This window comes from Dasypus novemcinctus, chromosome 3, assembly GCF_030445035.2.
Source record: "Dasypus novemcinctus isolate mDasNov1 chromosome 3, mDasNov1.1.hap2, whole genome shotgun sequence".
NCBI classification, from domain to species: Eukaryota; Metazoa; Chordata; class Mammalia; order Cingulata; family Dasypodidae; genus Dasypus; species Dasypus novemcinctus.
In genome coordinates, this window is record NC_080675.1 from 152,775,367 (window position 1) to 152,797,678 (window position 22,312).

Sequence of the window (22,312 nt, forward strand, 5' to 3'; positions counted from 1 at the left end):
TGTCAAACAACAGGAATTTCTTCTCACAGTTTGGGAGGCTTGAAGTCCAACATTAAGGTATAGCCAGGCTGGGCTTTTCGCCAGAGTCTGCAGCATTCTAGTAATGGCTTGCCAATAATCCTTGGCATTCCTTGGCTGGTCTGTGCATCTTTGCTTCTGTCCCATGGCAATCCCTCTCTCCTTCTCTGCATTCTCCTATTTGCATCCACATTTCCTCTGCTTATAAAGACTTCATTTTGGATTAAGGCCTACCCTGATTCAATTTGGCCTCATCTAAGTAGGATCTTAGAAGATTCTATTCACAACTGAGCCCACACCTTAATAATAACATATTTAAAAGTCCTATTTACAAAGGGGTTCACACCCAGGGGACTGTGGGTAGGGTTGAACATGTGTTTTGTGGAGGACGTGATTCAATCCCAACAGTATACAAAATTACCGTAATAACAGCCCCTACCCATCTCTTCCCTCATGCAGAATAGGGGTGGTGGGAGTCAGGTGTATGCAAAGAATTCTCTTTCTAAAGAAATTGAATCTTAGGGGTGCTAGGGCTAACAATATGATTATTGACTCTGAAACGGGTAGGTAGACATTCAGTAAAGGGTCAGATAGTAACTATTTTAGGCTTTGTGGGCCACGTAAGACCATGGTGTTATGGTTTCTGTGGCATATTCCTCTGTGTGTGTGTGTGTTTACAATCCTTTAAAAATGTAAAAACCATTTTAGCTGAAGGATCATACAGAAACTCTCTGGCCTGCAGCCTGTAATTATCATCAGATAACCCCACCAACTGAGAGCTGACTTCTTCATAGCTCCCTCCCAAAATAAACCTGCCAGTCAAATGTTCTACCCAGATACATAGAGCACGTAATCCTACTTCCAGTTTAGGGCGTGAGGTCTATTTGGAAACAGACCTAATTACACAACAGTAAAGGTATCCACACCTCTTATCTAGAATAATCAACCATACTGAATTTTTAAATATGAGCAGACAACCAAGGCTTATCAGATATTTGAGGAAAAGCAACTTAAAAGAGAAAGACCAAGATAAACAGAAAAACTGATCCTGGAAGGAAGTAATAGAATTCAGGGAACAAAGCAGGATGAAGCGATATTTTCTAGCCAGTATTTCTAATCAGTATATTGTAAGAGATTCAAGATGCTTTTGCATCCCTAAAACAAGAACAGCTATAGAAAATGAATAGTAAGAGAATAAATGATGCTTTACAAGTTAAAAATATGATTGCTAAAGTTTAAAAAAAATAAAAGAGCCAATGGCAGGGATAAAAGGTACCAGTGGAAAAAAATATCCCAGGACATTGATTAAAAAAAGAAGAGGGATGTAGCTCAAGTGGTTGAGTGCCTAATTCCCATATATAAGATCCTGGGTTTAATCCCTGGCACTGCCTAAAAAAAAAAAAGAAGAGGAAGAAGAAAAATATGGCAATATATAGAAACAAGGAGAAAAGCTATACATCTATAGTGTTCAACATGCATAGAAATTTTATAATGGAGGGAAAGAAATTATAAAAATGGATGACTTTCCCAAGGCTTAAGGAACATGGACCTTCAGACAGAAGAAGCTCAAAGAGTGTCCACAATCCAATTTTTAAAAAACATTTCCATCACCAAAAAGATCCCTCAGGCTCATTTGTAGTCATTTTACATATCCATTGCCAGTTTAGACAATTTTTTAAAAATCAGTTTTTATACATATTAATAAAGCATACAATCCATCTAAAGTGTACAATTAATGGTATCTGATATATAGTAGTACATTCATCACTTTAATCGTTACTAGAGAATTTTCATTATTCCAATAATAATAATAACAAAAAACCTTCAGACAAAAAAAAGCTCTACCCCTTAATAATCACCACCCAATTTCTCTATGTTTCCCCTGCCCAGGCAACTTTTAATCTCTCTCTATAGCTTGGCCCTTTCTATACATTTCATAAAAATGGATTTGAACAATATAGGGTCTACTATGACTGGCTTCTTTCACTTAGCATAATGTTTTTGAAGTTCATCCATGTTGTAGCATGAATCCATATATCATTTCTTTTTATTGATGAATAGTCTTCTATTATATGGCTATACATTTTTGTCTGTCCATTCATCAGATGATAGGCATTTGAATTTCTGGTTTGGGGCAATTATGAATAATGCTCCTATAAACATTTTTATATAAGACTTTATGTGAATGAAAGTTTCCCTTTTTCTTAGATACATTAATATGTTAAATTTATTTTTAGCTTTTTAAGAAACTGCTGAACTATTTTCTAAAGTGGCTGCTCCATTTTGCAGTCTTACCAGCAATGTATGAGTGTTTCAATTTCTCCATATCCTTGCCAACACTTGTAAATGTCTGCCTTTTTTATTATAGTCAATATAGTGAACGTGAAGTGGTATTTAATTGTGGTTTTTACACAGATTTCTCTAACAGCTACTTACTTGTTACTAATTTCAACAATACTTGAAAGCTATTCTTGAATTTTCTTTCTTTCTTACTCTGTGCCCTTTCTGTGGGGGTATACCTTATAAATATATATATATATATAATTACCCTTCTCCCATTTCTTTATTTCCTCACTATTCCTTATTATTAAAGTAGCCTTCAAATTGCTTTCTCTGATATTAGTTCTTTCACAGGTTCCAATCTATTTTCCACACTGCCATTAAAATGAATTTTCTAAAATGCAGATGTGGTATTTAAGATAAAGCCTACATTCTGGATCTCGCTTCTTTTCCACTATCTATTCTCATCATTCTTTCCCCCAGCATCCACCCTCCTTCAAACCCTCACACTTGACACACACTTTGCACATATCCTAGCTTGCTGATAAACCCGTATTATCTAAACACACTAGGACTTTCTTCTGTGCATTTGAACATGCTGTTTCTTCTGTCTGGAATGTTCATCCTTCTCTGTTTACAAACTCCTTTTTATCCTCAGGACTTAGCACAGATATTACCCCCTCTTGGAATCTTCCTCTAATTCTTCTTAACTGCTCAGCATTGTGTGTATGTATGTGTGTGTATATATATGTGTGAGAGGATATATTAGGTTGAATCACGTAAAATTGTCAGTTTTGTAAGTCAAAATATAACCATATGTGAATTAACCTAAAACATTGCTGTAATTATTTATTTGTGTCTACATTTCCCACACAGCAAGAGACTCTCACTTGTTTAAGGGTAGGTGGCCACTTAGTACACCATTTGTTGAAAGATGGTTGGACAAATAAATAGTTAAATACCAAGGCTTTCAAGTAGAGTGTAAAGTTAGCCTGAAAATCATCAGGCTTTCCAATTTAGAATCACATGACCCCGAAGGTTAAGTTTATTTGCGTTATGCAAAAAATGATCAATATAAAACCAACTGCCATGATATCTCTAATAAGTACATCTTGAATGTCATGGATGAACTCATAAATTATTGCCTCCACATACAATTTAGTAGTCATTTTCATATTAGGAGACAGCATCATAATTCCATAGTTCAAATAAAATAATAAAGGATATTGACTTTTTAGAAAAACATCATTTTAAAATTCAGACAATGCAAGCTAAATGATATATATAATGATTATAGCTAAGTAAAAATTGTCTTTGAATGTGGGAGATAATATGTACAGTGAAAATAATTTTTTTGAGTGTGGGATTATATGGGTTTTTATGTTAAAAAAAATGGACTAGTTTGAGAGTTTTACATCGATCAAGAAATAATATTATCTGAATTGTGATTTCAGAAAAGAGAATCATCTAAATGCTTGGCATACTGAAAATAATTATAAGATAAAGAATCCTGTATCTCTTTAAGCAAAATTACAGTTTTAGTCACTATTTTAAAATTATTTATGATTTTTAAAAACTTGTAGCTTTCCTTAATGCATATATTATAGTTTTGCAATAGTCTGTAGGTAGTTAACATTGCTATCAGTATTAGTTGAGTTCAATGATTATATTCATTTCAGATTGAACATGTGTTATAATTTCTATTATATCTATAACCTACCTTCATTTTTATAAATTCTTCAAGCCATTTATATAAATTTTTATGTGACTTGTAAGGAAATTCCTAGTTTTAAAACTTCTTGTGGAACATGTCGATTAACTCCACATTAAAATTCCTTTTGTATACAAATTTACACAGCACTCTTGAATTATTCAGACATGCAAAGATTAAGGAGTATAAAGAATGTGGTTTACTTTGTAATTTTAAAAGCTGAACAGTGATTTCAGAGTCCAGCTTAGTACAACTACTTTTCTAAGTAAAATTCAGCTCCATTAGCAACGCTGAACATGTGGACTAAAAGGAGTAGTTCCCTTGGCCGGTGCCTGACTTCTATATATACCATAGTCTTTGTCTCAACTTCTCCCACACTACACGCTGCAAGCATATAAATCAGACTTTTGATATCAGTTAGAAAATGCAATGCACACGGGCTGTAGTCTGCAGTATTCAAAAACTTTTGAAATGCTGCATATCCAACAAAGGTACACACATTTGTGTGTAAATATAAGTTTTTATTGAGGTAAGTCTTGTTTGCTTAGAAGGAAACTCAGACATTGAATCAAATTAAATATGAGTAGTTTAATGTTCTCTCTCTCTCTTTCTCTTTCTTTGTCTTGCCCCTCCCACTCGCCCTCTCTCTTTCTGCATAAGAAAGAGCAGAGCTTTGGGAGAAGACCTTGACATTACACCTGTGTTAGTAGGAAGCTATCGATTCAGGTTTCTGTTATAAGGTCTTTCTGTTTTAGTTAAGTCCTCATTGTAAAACTGAATTGAGAGCTTGTCATAACGTAAGTATAAATCCTTCATCTCTTCAAATATGTTTTTATTCCTTTGTTTTTGGTATAGCAGATAGCATATAAATGTATCTCATTAGCTACTTTGCTTTGCCAGGTGCCAGACATTTTATAAAAGAAAGACATGTGTAGATTGGTAAATGTAATGTACAATCTATGGAAAACTTAAAAGTACTTTTATATAAAAGGTTTAGAGATGTAGAAATTTTAAATGCTTTTAAGGATTTTTCTATAGAGTTTTTGCCTTTTTCAGTAAACTGAAAAATTGGAAGCTACCAATTCTGCGTAAAAGCTAGATTCGAAATAGGCATTATGAAAAAGCAAAAAAGTCAATTAAGGTCATTCAGTTTCATTTACCAACTCATGGCTGTCATATATAATCCCATATAGTATACTACTACATAAACGATGTTTATTGAAAGTAAAACTTACCGAGCTTTTCTCTGGAGATTTAAAATTACATTGCATTATTTAGGCAATGATTTACATTTAACGCATTTATTCTATTTAGTGTTGATCTTTTAGTTTTATCTGTTTAGACTTTTTAATACATAATAAATATCTAAACAATAGATGATATAACCAAATAATTTTGTCATTAGTATATAAATGTCTTAATTATTTGCAATACTTAAAAAGTATTGCTATTAGAATATTTGATATTTGACAATGCTTCAAAAAGACTTTTCCTGAATAATTAATTTTAAATTATTTTAGGTGCTGTTTTCAACCCTAATCTTCTGAACAAGAATGAAACTATTTAAAAATTAAGATGACAACAGGTAATTTCTTGTAAGTTTAAACTTTTGTCAATGTGTGTCATGTAGCAATAGGACAATATATACATATATATATATTTATACAAGGCTGTATTTTTCCCAACTGAAAATTTTAAAAACATATGAGAAATTTTGGTTTGAAAGACGATCCTTTCCATATGACTATTTTATTTTAGAATTATGTGCTCCATTGCTTTTTACAGACTGAGAAATTTTAGCTTACGCTATATCTGATCTCAACTTCTTAAATAATAAATAAATGAAATTAGAATAAAAATAGATTCACAGATAGTGATTCAAGTTAGATGAGTTTTCCTCACTGGTAAAATACTAGGTGTTCAGACATGTCTGATTATCATCCAATTAAAAACAAGGACATTAATCTCAGCTATGAGAAGCAGTCTATTTTAAAGTTATACTCCACCCTCGAAGGAAAATTCTAATGAAATGTTACATAGGATTTGTTAGCTAAATTATCCCTGAAAATTTGTGTTACTTTATTAAAATTGTTTGATTATAAAAAAAGCATGACATTGTGTAAGAAAGAAAAATTCTAAAATAATTGGGATTGGTTTAATTATTTTTTTCTATATAAATTCTTGGTAGTTCTTCTTTCTTCTTTATGGTTTTAGTTCTGCTTTTCTTCTTTACATTTTTATAATTTTATAGTTATAATATGTTGAAACAGATTCTTCTTAATTCCAAAGTAAAAAGTTCAAATTTAATTTCAAATTTTGATTGTGGAGATTTCTGGCTCATGGCAATTTTATCTAATCAACAGGTATTAGTATCTAATTGGCAAATCAATGTTAGGTAATTTTTAAAAATTGTATACTATTTTTTTAAAATGCCAAATTGGATGCCAAATTGGAGTAATGCCATTTTCTTCTTCACACTCGGTGGCTCATTTCCTTGACAGGAACAATTAGGATCCAACAATGCACAATTTTAAAGCAATGTAGTTCCCCCTTCAAGGCCAAAGTATTCAACCATTTTCTTCTAATCATAAACAGTAGTATAATGACTCAAGTAATTCTTTTTTAAAATTTTCTCTATAATGATTTTGGTGACCAGGAATGAAAGGAATATGATTTTTTAAAGGGGGGTGGGTAGAATGGGGAACCTAGAAGGAAAGAGGGGGTACTAAAGGAGAGAGGGAGGGTAAAGGGATAGAGAAAATAAAGGAAAGGTCAAAGATAAGGAAGGAGGGAATGGGGAACAGATGTGGCTCAAGTGGCTCAGCACCTGATTTCCACATGGGAGGTCCTGGGTTCGGTCTGGTGCTGCCTTGAAAACAAAACAATAAGCAAACAAATGAAAAAACCAACTCAGGGGAGCCAATGTGGCTTAGTGGTTGAGTATTGGCTTCCCACATAAGAGGCCCTGGGTTCAGTCCCTGGTACCTTAAAAAAAAAAAAAAAAAAAAAAAAGGAAGGAATGATGGAGAAAGAGGAGGAAGAAAAAGGGAGCAACAGATAAACAGAGGTTTTTGTTTTTAATAGTCTAAAAGTCTAAAGATTTCGGTTGTATATCAAGCAATAACTTAGGTTTTAATTGTACTTTAGAACTTTAGATATGTCTTTACAGTTAATAGCTATTACTTTTTAAAAAACCCTTGCAAATCAAAACATTATGAAGATTATTTTGTGGTTTTTTTTAATGTTAAGATTGTCATATATAGAACTACTTAAAGACTATTTTGGATATCAGAATTTATTGCGACCATCTAAATCTTCTTCCCATAGCACCTTAAGATTTTAACTTCCTTTGACCTAGTATGGAGATTTTCTATTTCTATTATCTAGCTTATATATCCAATATAATTGATGACCATATCTTTAGGACTGATTATATTTTCTCTCAAAGGGATAGAAGTCCCTGCTTATTAATAAGATTAAGTCCTTCATTTTGAGAATGAGTTCTTCATTCTAAGTTTTAGGATTGCTGCTAAGATAGTTATTCCTATTTCTTGCTGCATTACAAAACACTTTAATTTGCCTTTCTATATTTATGTATATATATATGTATGTGTTTTAGATCATGAAGAGCCCTGTGGTCCCAGTTACAGGTCATTTTGCCTGAATGGGGGAATTTGTTATGTGATACCTACTATTCCGAGCCCTTTTTGTAGGTGAGTTGAATGGACTGGGGGGAGAGGGTAATTTTCTTTTTTTTAATCATCTACTAACTTCTTTGAGAAGTGATAAAAAGTGGACAAAAAGTGTAAGATGAAAAGGTGTAAGGAATACTCTTTATATTTATATAGAGCAAAATTATGCTCTTAAAACAAAACAAAGTAACAAATCAAATTCTCATTTCTTAAGGTGTTTATTTAGAAAACTGGTAATGGACGTTTCTAGCCTCATCAGATTTTTTAATGATCCATTTTGTGAACTGTATGATTTAAGCAGTTTAGAAAAGGTAGTGTGTTTAATATTACTGGCAAATAGAAAATTCACTAATGTAAAGGAGCCCACCATTGAGTTTAGAATATATAAATGCATGAAAACTGTGTTGATAATAAAACTCATCCTTGATATGTCAAAAAAGAAAATGAAGACTTAAACTTTTCTAATGATGGTAGCAAATTTTAAAAGAGAGTTGTCTTAGTCACTTTTGTTTAAAACACTATGATTCCAATGAACTGAAGAGAAGATGTTGCAATTCTGCTGAGATTCAGGGCTCAAATGGCAAATGAACAAACCAAAGATTTAAGTCTTTGGGGCATATATTTAACAAGTATAGTGCTAATTATAGGGGCAGAAGAACCATGTGTAGGGAAGCTATAAATGAGTCTAACTCTGTTACCCTGGAGAGCATAAATTCCAAAGTAAGGCCCCCTGACAGGGTGCTGAATTCTTGAGCTTGTGTGCCTTGCTTATAGTGTCTAGATGTCTCTAGAGTCCTCAGGAGCCCTACTGTTTTAGGGACTGTTTACTGTGGCAACCAATGAGATCCTGCTGAGATGTGCATAGCATGACCTCTGGAATTACCTTCTGACTCACTTTGAAATCTCTTAGCCTTAGAAACTCATTTGTATTTAATATTTCCCCCTTTTGGTCAAGGTCTTTTTCCAGATACATTGCTAGTTGGCACTTGGTAATAATCCTTTGGTGCCAAGGAGGCTCATTCCTGGGAGTCATGCCCTATACCAGGGGAAAGATAGTGTGTTTATATGCTAAGTTTAGTTTAGAGAGAGGCCATATTTGAACAAAAAAGAGGCTTTCAGGAGGTAACTCTTGGACAATATATAATACTAGGCTAAGTTTCAGTTTCACAAGAATAGTTCATCAGTACAGTCATCAATATCAAGGGCCAGTTATAATGGTCCATCTTCCTTCACTAGGCACTGCCCATATATTCAGGGGTGTCTTGCCATTCTATTAGAGAATGTAGCAGAACTCCCCAGGATGGGAATTCAATGGTCTTTCAGTTATTGTGTGGGTCTCCACCCATGGAGACAAGGCCCAGTGAACACTTGAACATATTCATATGCCTTAAAGGCATGTCCCAGGTGCACCTCTCCCCACATATACCCCATCGTTGACACCCCACACCAGTGATCCTCCTCTGCCACAGTTGTGACCCTTCTGTGATCCAAAGCCTCTCCAAAAATGAAGACAAAAAATAAATAAATAAAAGGAAAATAAAATAATAGTAATTTAAAAAAAATAAAGTAAAAAATAAATTTTTTTATATGTTGTGTCTTTCATCACTGTAAGATCTGTTATTTTTACATATACAGTGGTAATTTCTTCCATATGTTACCCCAGTGTCTTATTTTTTTCATTTTGTCTTCAAAGAAGCTTTAGGTTACAGAAAAGTCACATAGAAAATATAGGGGAGTCCATATACCCAATGCCCTCCCTCTTTTCCACTCTCCCCTATTAATAACATTTTACATGTGGATGGTACATTTGTTAAAATTGGTGTACGAATATTTATGCATTGCTACTAACCATGACAAGGAGATGATGATAGACAACACCTATCCCAGGGAATAGAGAGTATCTGCAACTGTAAGCAAGATAGTTCCATCATCTCCTGTGGGAACTAAGGTCCCTCTCAATTAAAAACAGAGTGGACATCACCACCCCCAAATCCTCAAGACTGGTAATGAACAGTGGACTAAAGTAGACTTATTATTATTGTATTATAGGTTTTTTATTATTCTAGCAATGGAAGAACTTGTATCATTGATTTAAAGGCAGTGGCCACCAGAGGTTCTGAGGGGAGAAAGGGGGAAGAGTAGGTGTAACACGGGGGCATTTTCGGGACATTGGTATGTCCTACATGACATTGCAATGATGGATACTGGCCATTATACATTTGTCATAACCTACAAAATTGTGTAGGGTAGAGTGTAAACTATAGTCCACAATTAATAGCAATGCTTCAATATGTGTTCTTCAACTGTAAAAAAGGTACCACACTAATGAACGATGTTGTTAATGTGGGAAAGTGTGGGAAGTGGAAAGGGTGGGGTTTATGGGAATCCCCTATAATTTTTATGTAACATTTATGTAATCTAAAGCTGCTTTAAAAATTTTTCCTTTAATAATATGATTTACTTTGGAAGTATTAAGTATAGTCAGTGATCAATAAAAGACTTCAAAATAATACTTGCATAGCCAGCTTCTGGTCAGTTTGAGTGAATAGGATGTAAGAGGATGAAATTACCTCTTTTGGTCATGAGTTAGCAGCCTCTCTGAGGCCCATAGACATCAGTGAAGGTAGCACTGAAAGATTGCAGGGTATTTTGTAGCATGTGTGTGAAATACCCTGCTTTTGCCTTAACTTAAAGGAGATGTATAGAATCTAGATCTAAAAATTTTACCTAAATAAAAGGATAGAAAAATAAAAATCATAGGAACGGTTAAAGAAATTGGGATTTAGTCTGGAGGAGAAGAAGCAAAGGAAGTATGAAAAACTCAAGTGTTTAGGGGTTTTCATATAGAGAATAGTGACTAGGTATTTCTCCTCTCAGGTGAACATGTAAAGGGAAAGTGATGGAGGAACCAACTAATAATTATTTAATATTCACAATGTGCCTCAACACTTTTTTTTCTTTTTTAATCTATCTGCTGAGATATAATTTATGTAAATAATATACATTCAAAGTACTCAATTGATGTATTTTGGCAAATGTTTACACCCATGAAACCACCACCACTACATCAAGATACAGAACATTTTCATCACTCCCAAAAGTTTTTTTGCATCACACACTCTCTCTTTATCTTTGAGAAAAGTCTGTATGTGTGTGTGTGGGGGTGGTGACTGTAAGGCACAGCAAAAATAAAAGAAGAGAAATTAAGTGACTTGCCAAAGGTCCTACAGCTAGAAAGAATCTAAAGTAATATATTCATTCTGAATCCCTTTTAAGGGGACATGGCATGTGGAATTCATAAAATGAAACTTAAAAGCTTATCAAAGAAAGCATTTAATCATAAAGAGAGGCTAACATTTTATATCTTGATCTCAGTGGAGGATACACGGGTGAAAAACTATCCTTTCTCCACTGAATTGCCATTGTGCTTTTGTTGAAAATCAATCGCACATATATGTGTGGGTGTATAATTTTTATCTAATTTAATTACATTGTGATCAGAGTACGTGGTCCATCAAACTGTAGACTTAATATTTGTCTATATACTGTGGGTCTGTTATGCTGCAGTGAAAAAGTTAAAGAATTAAGGGTACTGAAATTTGGAAAATCACTGAAATGAGACAAATCATAGGATTGTAATGTTATACTTTAGATGGATGATTTTTAGTGTATTTTCAAAGTGTTACTGATGAAAGAGGATGGGCAGCTTTGCCGATAATCCCACCAGGTTTAAGAATATTTCTAATTTCTTCCTGGTATCAGATTTTTTTTTAATGATGGGTAGAGAAGGAAGCAGAGTCACCATGTTGCATAACAGCAGGAGATGCTGTGGGAATGGCACCATCTGTGCAATGTGAATGGAGTACCCTGGAAGAAAATTAAGTTGCCAGGAATATTAGAGACTGAAAGATAAAGTAAGGAATATAATGACCAAGGGTTCAGTGAAGTTGAATGTCAGATATATCTTAAGTTATATATTATTTTATGCAATACTTTCCAATGAACTACCACATTTCTGATATAGCCCTATAGGATATAATAGCAATGTTTAAGGATGATAAACTCATTTTCCATCCCAATCGACACATACTATTTCCTATATTCTTTATTTCTCTTAATGACATCTCATCCATCTTTTCACTGAGAAATGCTAGACTCACATTTGACTTTATTAATGCCTCTTGTCCAGTTGTCAAATCTTAATTCTACCTTTCCTCTATTTCTCATTTTTCTAGTCTTCTTTCTTCTTACCATCATTATCCTAGCTCAGACCTTCTTAATCCCTGCTTTATCTGTAGAAATAGCCCTCCTAACCTATTTTCTGGAGCCCAGTTCTCATTATTACTCCTGCTAAAACAAAATTTATAACAATAGTTAGATATACTTTGCATTATGTTGCCTGCCTTGAACTGAATTTGTAACTGTTCCCCTGCCCTTTCTATGAATTATGCATATTCAGACTCTACTTACAGTTGAAGACTACCTCCTCCATAATCCCTCACTCCATCACAAATCAGAATTAATTTCTTCCTCCTCTGAACTTCCAGAGAAATATATAGAGTTTATTACTTTGTATTTTGTATTATTTATATGCTTATCTCCCTTATTGCACTGTAAATATTCCCCTACTCCATCCTACCATCTAGGACAGTGCCTTGCCCATAGTAGGCAAAATTTAAGTAATTGACCGAATAGTCAGCCACCTTTCAGAAATGTTTACTATATTTTCCTTGAGAGAAATAAGTGAATGAATTTAACAAAATAACTTGAAAAACTGTAATGACCAACAAGTATGTTTTACAAATTTAGTTTAGTCTTACAGAATGTTGATCTTTTTCCTCTTGACTTTTTCCCCCTTCTTTGTACTGTCTTTGAACATACTTTAGTTTTCATTATCTAGTTTCTTAAGTTAGTCATTTAACTCATCAATTTTTTTTTAGCTAATATTTTAAAGTTGAGGTCCCACATGATATCAGTTCTTTATCATTTAAGATTTGCTTTGTGACCTGGATTATGGACAGTATTTTAAATATTCTTTGTGTACTGGAGAAGAATGTGATGAGTATAGGGTTATACATATGTCCATTAGATTAAATTTATTATTGTGCTGTTCAAATTCTCTATATCCTTACTAATTTTTTATCTGCTTGATTTTTCAATAAATGAAGAGAGATGTCAAAATGTCTTGCTGTGATTTTGGACCTTCAACATCTCCTCAAAATTTCTGTTTATTTTTGCTTAAAATATTTTGAGGCTATGTCTTTAAGACCATATCAATTTAGAATGATTGTAACCTCTGGTGAAATCTCTCTTTATCAATATATAGTGACTTCTATTATCCCTAAAAATGATTTTTGCCTTACAGTCTATTTCCTCTGATATTAATGTAGCTATTCCAACTGAGCATTTTGGCTGATTTGACTGATATTGATTTGCTAAATACTTGTTTAGTTTTTTCTTAAATCTTTTGTTGTATTGGACAAAAAAAATAGTCTAGTAATTTTTAAAATCAGAGTTAAATCAAATTATATTTATTGTGATTATTCCTGATGTTTTGATGAACTTTTACATGTTGGTTTTGATTTCTGTATACCATGTTTTTTTTCTGCTTTCTATTAGAATGATTGGGTTTTTTTTATTTTTCCACCCTCCATTTCATTATTAACTTTATTTTCATTAATGTGTCTTGAAAGCACTTTAGTTAGATGTGTACAAATGGAAGAGAGAAAAGAGAAAATATTAGAATAAATAATGCATAGTAAATGTAAGTATTGTTTGTGAAACTTTTGTTTTGTGTGTGTGTGTGTTTGGCGTCACCTGGTCCCGTCTAACCAGACTAGTACTACTGGAATTTATTCTTCCTTCCCTATCCTCTTTGCCTTTCCTTAATATCATTTCCTCCAGAAGTATTGCAGTAGCTTACTTTACGCTATACTAATCTCATTCACAGTGCTGCTGTAACGATCTTTCTAAGAGGCAGATCTGACATTGTGTTTTCCATTCATGAAGTCTTTCAAAGGATTCCTGTGTCCTACAGTATAACTCCAAATTTCTTAGCCTTGTATTCAAAGCCTCTCATCATGTTGGTCTGTGTTATTTGTAATCCTTTTCTCCAGTCTCTTCATATATATCTTGAGTTCTAAACATTCTGATATGTTTGTAGATACCTAAACAGCTCAGCCTGACTCCATGCTTTAGCATATGCTAACTCCCTGCCTAAATGCATTTTTTCCTTTGTCCATGAAATGAAGGAATTTATAACCTCTTCTGTGAAGCTTTTTTTTAACATAATCAGGCAGATTCAGGGGCTCTTGCCTTTCCTCCTCTCGTATCTTATGCATTTTGTTCATACCTCTCTTATTCTACTAATCAAAATTTTAACTATTTATAGTATTCCTTCCCCACAATTGTGAGTTCCTAGAGGGTAGAGATTTTCCATCTTTCTACTTCTTGTTCCTAATACACAGTAAAGAAATGAATGAGTAAATAAATGGAAGAAGGAACAAAATACACCTACATATTTTTGTAAGTGCTTACAGAAAACTTGAAATTTAATTTTTTTAGTAGAATGTACTGGATTATCTTAATATCCTTAGCCCTAGGATATCAGTGAATAACCTTTATTTATGCATTCATTATGGGTGCTATTTTTTAAAAAAGATTTATTTTATTTATTTCTCTCCCCTTTCCCCCTGTTGTCTGCTCTGTGTCCGTTCGCTGTGTGTTCTTCTGCGTCCGCTTGTATTATCTGGAAGCACTGGGAAAATGCATCTCTTTTTTATTACATCATCTTGCTGCATCAGCTTTCCATGTGTGTGGCGCCACTCCTGGGCGGGCCGCACTTCTTTCATGCAGTCGGCTCTCCTTGCGGAGGGCACTCCTACGTGGGGGCCCCCCTGCGTGGCACAACACTTCTTGCGCGGAAGCACTGCACATGGGCCAGCTTACCATATGGGTCAGGAGGCCCTGGGGATCAAACCCTAGACCCTCCATATGGTAGACAGATGCTCTATCAGTTGAGCCATGTCCACGTCCTGTAGGTGCTATTTTTAACCTTTTTTTGTGTGTTTTTTAGTATATTTCTTATAAAAGTAAGGTAGTATAAATGACAGTATAAATATTTATTTTAGTACTCTTTAGTAACTGTAGTGAAATAAGTGTGATTCTTATCATCATAACACTTAATTTAGAGTTATTTGAATTCTAGTAGTCTTTCATATTTTTTTTCTTTTTCTTTTTTAAAGAAACTTTAGATTACTAAATGTTACATCAAAAATATAGGGTATTCCCATATCCCTCACTCCTTTCCCCTCCCACATTTTCCCCCATTAATAACACCTTTCGTTTGTGTAGTACATTTATTACAATTGATGAACACATATTGAAGCATTGCTACTAAGCTTGGTCCATAGCTCACATTATGGATTTATTTAAATGCTTTGTTTGTTTGTTTTAGGAGGTACCAGGGATAGAACCCAGGACCTCATACATGGAAAGCAGGCTTTCAACCACCTGAGCTACATCTGCTCCCCTACATTATATTTTAAACTTTGAGCCACACAATTTTATAGGTTTTGATAAAATGTATAATGTCTTGTATCCATTATTACAATATCATGCAGAAAGATTCCAATGTCTCAAAACTGCCCCATGTTATACCTATTGTTCCCTCTCTCTCCCCTCAGAACCTCTAGTGACCACTGTCTTTATATCAGTGTTACAAGTTCTTCCATTACTAAAATAATAATAAGTCTACTTTAGTCCATAGTTGTACATCCCCCATTACATTTGTTCATTTCTTTATCTTGAAAATTTGGGGATGGTGATACCCACTCTGCTTCTAATTGAGAGGAGACTTAGATCCCATGGGGCAGATGGATGGAACTGTCTTGCTTGCAGTTGTAGATACTCTCTATTTTTTGGATAAACATTATCCATTATCATCCTTTTGTTAGTTGTCCTGGGTGAGTCCAATGAATTGGAGAGTAGGTGTTGGCTACAACTCTACTGAGATTCAGGGCTCACCTGGCATGTGATCAGCCAGAAGATTTAAGTTTCTGGGACATACATTTAATAGGTATAGTGCTAATTATAGGTTTAAATAAATGGGGCAGAATAACCATGTATAGGAAAATTATAAATGAGTCTAACTCTGATACACTGGGGGAGATGGGTTATCATGTATTCCAAGGTAAGGCCCACCATAAATTCCAAGGATGCCAATTTCTCGGGGTTGTCTGCCATTCCTACAGTGTCTTGGTGTCTCCAGAGCCCTCAAGAGCACCCCTACTTGAGGCACTCTTTACTGTGGCAGTCAGTGAGATCCTGCTGAGACATGCATAAACGTAACCTCTGGAATGACCTCCGGACTTAGCCATAAAGACTCTTTTTGTATTTAATATTTCCCCCCTTTGGTCAAGGTCTTTTTCTTAACGATCATTAATTGGCACTTGGTATTAATCCCTAAGTGCTAGGGAGGCTTATCCTACGGAGTCATTGTACATGCCAGAGGGGTAGGTAGTGAATTTGTATGCTGAGTTTGCTGTAGTGAGAGGCCACATTTGAGCAACAAAGAGGCTTTCAGGAGGTAACTCTTAGGCAATATATATTACTAGGCTAAGTTTTTATTTCACAAGAACAAGGTTCTTAAGTACAAGCATCAATATCAAGGGCCTGGTGTATTGGTCCATCATTCTTTGCTAGGCACTGCCCATGTACTCCAGAGACTCTTGCCACTCTGTGAGAGAATATAGCAGGACTCTCCAGGATGGGAATTCAATATTCTGTCAGTTATTTTATGGGTTTCCATCCACCAAGACAATACCCCATGACCACATGAACACATTCATATTCCACAGAAGCACACTCCAGGTGCAACCTTTCCGACATATCTCCCCACCACTGATGCCCTGCACCATGACCCTCCCCTGCCATTTGCAAAACAAAAATCAAGAAATGAAAAACAAACAAACAAACAAAAATTCCCACCACTGTTGTTTCAACCACAGACCTACAAATTTCCAGAGTTCACCTCTTCCTTCTTCTGGTATACCCCTCAGTTCCATGGATAGTCCATCGCAACCCCCCTACCCTGCGCACCCTTACATTCCAGCACCATTGACCCCACTCACGTCCCTATACCACCATCACCCCCCTCCAATGCCAAACCACCGCCTTCCACCTTATCATGGGTTTTGCCCGTGTTGAGCATTGGCTCACCCTACTCTACTCCCTTTCTGTCTCCATATAACCTATCTTCCAGACTCTAGCTCTGTGAGACTACTCAATAGGCTTAGGTCCTATCACTGAGGTCATACAATATTTGTTCTTTAGTGACTGGCTTACTTCACTCAATGTAAGTTCTTCAAGATTCATCCATGTTGTTATGTGTGTCAATACTTCATTCCTTCTTACAGCTGAGTACTATCTCATTGTATGTATATACCACATTTCTCTTATCCATTCTCCTGTTGATGGACACTTGTGTTGCTTCCAACTTTTGGCAATAGTGAATAATGCCACTATGAACATTGGTGTGCATATATCTGTTAGTGTCCCTGCTTTCAATTCTCCTGGGTATATGCCCAGAAGTGGGATAGCTGGATCATATGGAAATTCTATAGTTAGCTTCCTGAGGAACCGCCAATCCTCCATAATGGCTGCACCATTCTACTTTCTCACCAGAGTGGATGAGGGTTCCCATTCTTACACATCCTCTCCACTTGAAGTTCTGTTTTATTAAATAGCCACCAGTTAAATAGGTCTAAAGTGATATCTCTCCGTAGTGAGTTTAATAGGTGTAAAGTGACATCTGCATTTCCCTAATAGCTAGTGATGTTGAGCACCTTTTCACGTGCTTTTTAGCCATTTGTATTTCTTCTTTGGAAAAATGTCTATTTAAATCTGTTGCCCATTTTTAAAAATGGGTTTTTTTGTCATTTTATTTTTGTGATGTAGGATTTCTTTATATATGCTGGGTATTAGGCCCTTATCAGATACGTGGTTCCCAAATATTTTCTCCCATTGAGTAGGCTTTCTTTTCACTTTCTTGACTAACTCCTTTGAAGTGCAAAAGTTTTTAATTTTAAGAGGTGTCATTTATCTATTTTTCTGGTATTCTTAATAAAATCTGTTTTGATTATTTTATTCAAAAGTAAAGTGAAATATTCAGTAATTTCTGAAGTTTCAAATTGATGATTTGGGGTTCTTTCTGATGACTATAAACTATATTTTTTCCTTAAAGTAATGCATATATATTAAAATTGTGATTTAGTGCACTACATGATGAGTAAACATGAAAATTAAAGATAAATGTAAATATATGAGTTCATATATTTATTTATTTTAGAAGAAAATATATTTTAGTGTTCTTTATCAACTCAGTGACAATGAAACTTGGAAGCATTTCAATTTGAATAGAAAAGAGAAAAATAACAATTTTAAATATGAGTATAGTGAAGTGCTTTTATTTTTCAGAAGAGCGAGATTTAACATGACATTTTATGACTAGGATTTATTTTATCTGAGAAGTTGTAAGTTAACAAAACAATCAGGTGTACCATACAGGATCCATATACATCACCCCACCACCAACACATTATATCGTTATTGACAGATTTGTTACAAATGATGAAAGAACATAGCCCTAATATTGACTAAGGATATTTTATGACTTTTTCCTGGAGCTGTTTCTTTAGCTTTAGGTTTTTTGGGGGGGTTTTCTAGGGAGGCAATCATTATCTGGAAAGGATTTTTTTCTTTCCATTTCAAGTTTTATACATTTGTTTTTATTGTCATCATATTTCTCTGGCTGAGACTCCAGTAAAAAGTTAAATGAAAGTGATAAGAATTATAGAAGACACCTTTTTTTTTTTTTTTTTTTAATTTTTTTATTTTTTATTGACTTTGTAATAATATTACATTAAAAATATATATGTGAGGTCCCATTCAACCCCACCCCCCCACCCCACCTCTCCCCCCCCCCCCCAACAACACTCGTTCCCATCATCATGACACATCCATTGGATTTGGTAAGTACATCTTTGGGCACCTCTGCACCTCATATACATTGGTTCACATCATGGCCCATACTCTCCTCTATTCCATCAAGTGGGCCCTGTGAGGATTTACAATGTCCGGTGATTACCTCTGAAGCACCATCCAGGGCAGCTCCATGTCCCGAAGACGCCTCCACCTCTCATCTCTTCCTGCCTTTCCCCATACCCTTTGTCCATTATGTCCACTTTTCCCAATCCAATGCCACCTCTTCTATGTGGACATTGGATTGGTTGTGTCCATTGCACCTCTATGTCAAGAGGAGGCTCAGATTCCACCTGGATGCTGGATGCAATCCTCCCATTTTCAGTTGTAATCACTCTAGGCTCCATGGTGTGGTGGTTGTCCTTCTTCAACTCCATCTTAGCTGAGTGTGGTAAGTCCAATAAATCAGATTGTAGGTGCTGGAGTCTGTTGAGGCTCAGGACCTGGCTATCACATTGTCAGTCCAGAGATTCATATCCCCTAAATATATCTTAAACCCCAACATTAACTGCACCTCCAGCACATTAGCATGAAAGTCTTATGAAGGAAGATCCCATCTGAGTCCAGATTCATCACACATAAACACCATTTCCAAAGAGGGGCCATCTGACCTGGTAGTTAACCCCATCGGCCATGACCATAACTCCCATGGGTCTCTTTAGCCCTCAAAGGAACCAATATCTGGGGGTTGTATCTGCTTTATCTGTCTCTCTGACTCTGCTCAGTTGTGCATGAGGGCAATCCTTCTGCCAGCCTCCAGACTCTTTTTTAGAAACTCGTAGCCATATAAACTCATTTCTCCTTTCCATTTCCCCCTTACTTTAGGTCAAACAGCATTTTAAAGTCATGTTATTTTATGTAGACAGGGATATTCTGCTGATCCGCATTGAACCTTCCGTATAAGGTCATTTTCCAGTTGCATCATCAGTTGGTAGTTGATAGTGGTCCCTCGGTGCCAGGGAGGCTCATCCCCGGGTGTCATGTCCCACGCTGGGGGGAAGGCATTGCATTTACATGCTGAGTTTGGCTTCGAGACTGGCCACATTTGAGTAACATGAAGGCTGACAGGAGGAAATTCCCAGGCACAATGTTGCTCTAGGCCTTGTTCTTATTTTAGGCTTATCAGCTCACAAGCATAGTCATTAGCATCAGGGGCTCACTGTTGAACCCTCACTCCCTCCCAGTCCCCGCCGCTGTACCTGGGAGACTGTCGCTGCTCCCCTAGGGACCACGACAGAGCACCACTGGCCAGGAACCCAGTACCCCCCCTGCTGTGGTTTTTAATTGTTGCCACTATGAGTATATCCAAACATTACCATGCACCCTGGACATATGTTCTGTACAGCTCCCTGTCAGCCATATATCACCTGTCATTGGTATCCCATACCAGTATCCCTCCATTGCCATTGTTGAAACACTCTGTGATCCAGAACTCCCCGAAATTTGAAGCCCAATATAATGTCATGGTCCCTTACTAGGGAATGGCATATAGCGATGGGTTTAAAGGTTTGATAAAGAACTTGGATAAAGTTAGATAAAGAACTTAGATAAAGAATGTTGACTTGAAAAAATTCTACATCCTATCTTTTTCTTTTTTTTTTTTTTTCCCCCCTAATTATTCAGCTTCTCTTCACAGGAGTCCTAGACCACAGCAATGCATATATATAATATACAGCACTCCCATACATCCACCACAAAACCTTTTTCCTTCCACAGCGATACTCTTACACCCTATTCACATCATATTTACTTAACGTGATGTACAGAGTCTGAGACATTAGCTTTCTAACAAGGTGACATCTGTGCTTACATTATGGTGCATACTTTAGGATACACAGTTCTTTACATTCTTAGTTATCCTATGTTTTACATTATGGTTTACATTATCAGTCTGTCATCTCCTATATGTTATGGTGTAATATTGCATGTTTTATATCCATCCTTGTGTACTCTCAAGAAACTCCTCTCTTACCCCCCATTTACCTTGGTTCCACACATTTAACGTCCATTTTCCCTTCCACCTTGGTGCCCACAGTGACAGCCAACCTCCGTTTCCTGAGGAGCCACTTCCAGAGATAGATGGAATAGTGTTCAGGGCCTAACTTGCTCAACTGCCCCAATGCCCTGGGAGCCACCCTTTCTCTCGAGGGATACAGTTCCCTCTATTTGATGGCATTAGTCCTCCCCAGGATGTGGGTCCACCCCCACTCTCACTACTTGGGTTTCTACCCCATGGTGTCACCCACTCTGGCAGAATGAGCATTTAGACATTCCCCAGGAGAATGGCATAGTTTTTAATATTCTCCTATTATCCTTTTTATTCTCTGTGCATCCAAGAGTATGTCCCCTTTTTCATTAATAATTCTGCATATTTGTGCCTTCTTTCTTTTTTCTTTGATTATTAATTTAGTTTTTTAAAGAACCAACTTTAGGTTTTCTTTATCTTCTCTCTGAGTCTTTGTTTTTTATTTATTTATTTTCTTTATTATTTTCTTTATTCTTTCTTTATTTTATTGTTTTTCTAACATTTTAGCTGGTAACCTGCCTTTTCTTTGATCTTAAGTCATTGTTTGTTCTAATGTAAGCACATAAATTTGTATAATTCCCACAACGTACTGCTTTCGCTGAATTCAGTGTTTTGAGATGTACTTTGTCTATTATCCGATTCTAGCTATTTTCTAAGTTGGTGTTTATAAATTTCCATATGTATTTTGTTGCTTCTTCCTAATATAACTGCAGTTTAGATGAAGAACAGGTCTGTTTAATAGTGATTGAGGCTTGCCTTACATTCTCACAAATGGTGGATATTGTATGTGGGAAATGTTTATGCAGATGTTTATGCAGTATTCTGTATATTTCAAATAGATCAAACTAGTTAATTGTGTTTTTCTAATATTTTATATATTCACTGATATTTTTGTCTGATTAATAATTATTGAGAGTGGTAGGTTAAACTATCCCACTATGATGGATTTGTCACCTCCTTCCTATAGTTTAATCTACTTTTGCTTTATTTATTTTGAAGCCATGCATGTTTAAAATTGTTATATTTTCTTGAAACATTGTATAGAAGCCCTTTTTGTCCCTAGTAATATTTTTTGCCTCTTATAGAGATAACTTTTTTTGGTTAGTAGTTTTCTTGAAAGATTAATGTATATTTTATATCCATTTAGTTTTGACCTTTCTTTGACCTTCTGTTTTAGATTTGTCTTTTACAAAAAGCAAATTAGATAGACTTGGGGTTTTATTCAATTTACAAATTTATGCCTTATGGAGAATTTAGTCCATTTATATTTTTTGGCCTAATTTTGAGTTGACCAACTTTTTCCTTCCACTTGATTTTTGTCTCCCTCTACTCATTGGGAAATTATATTTCTATTCCTTGAATGCTTGCCTTTGAAATTTTAATATGCATCTGTATTAGTTTCCTTATGCTGAATAAAAAATTATCACAAGCATGGTGGCTTAAAGCAGTACATATTTATATCTCAGTTTCTATGAGTGAGAAGTATGGGCACTTCTTAGCTGGGTCCTTTGCTCAGGGTCTCACAATGCTTCAAACAAGGTTTTA

The 22,312-nt window shown here is 35.3% G+C and overlaps 1 protein-coding gene across 5 annotated transcripts in view; it reads left to right on the top strand.

Moving 5' to 3' along the window:
- The window catches only part of NRG4 (neuregulin 4), a 254,219-nt gene that overhangs the window by 72,197 nt on the left and 159,710 nt on the right, over positions 1 to 22,312 (top strand). For all 5 annotated transcript variants that reach the window (XR_011648466.1, XM_012528895.4, XM_071214317.1 and 2 more), the window contains exons 3-4: positions 5,530 to 5,594; positions 7,629 to 7,722. Coding sequence is in view for 4 of the 5 variants with exons in the window: in XM_012528895.4 (XP_012384349.1) it covers positions 5,585 to 5,594; positions 7,629 to 7,722 (104 nt within the window). In the remaining variant the exon portion in view is untranslated. The remainder of the gene's footprint in view (positions 1 to 5,529; positions 5,595 to 7,628; positions 7,723 to 22,312) is intronic.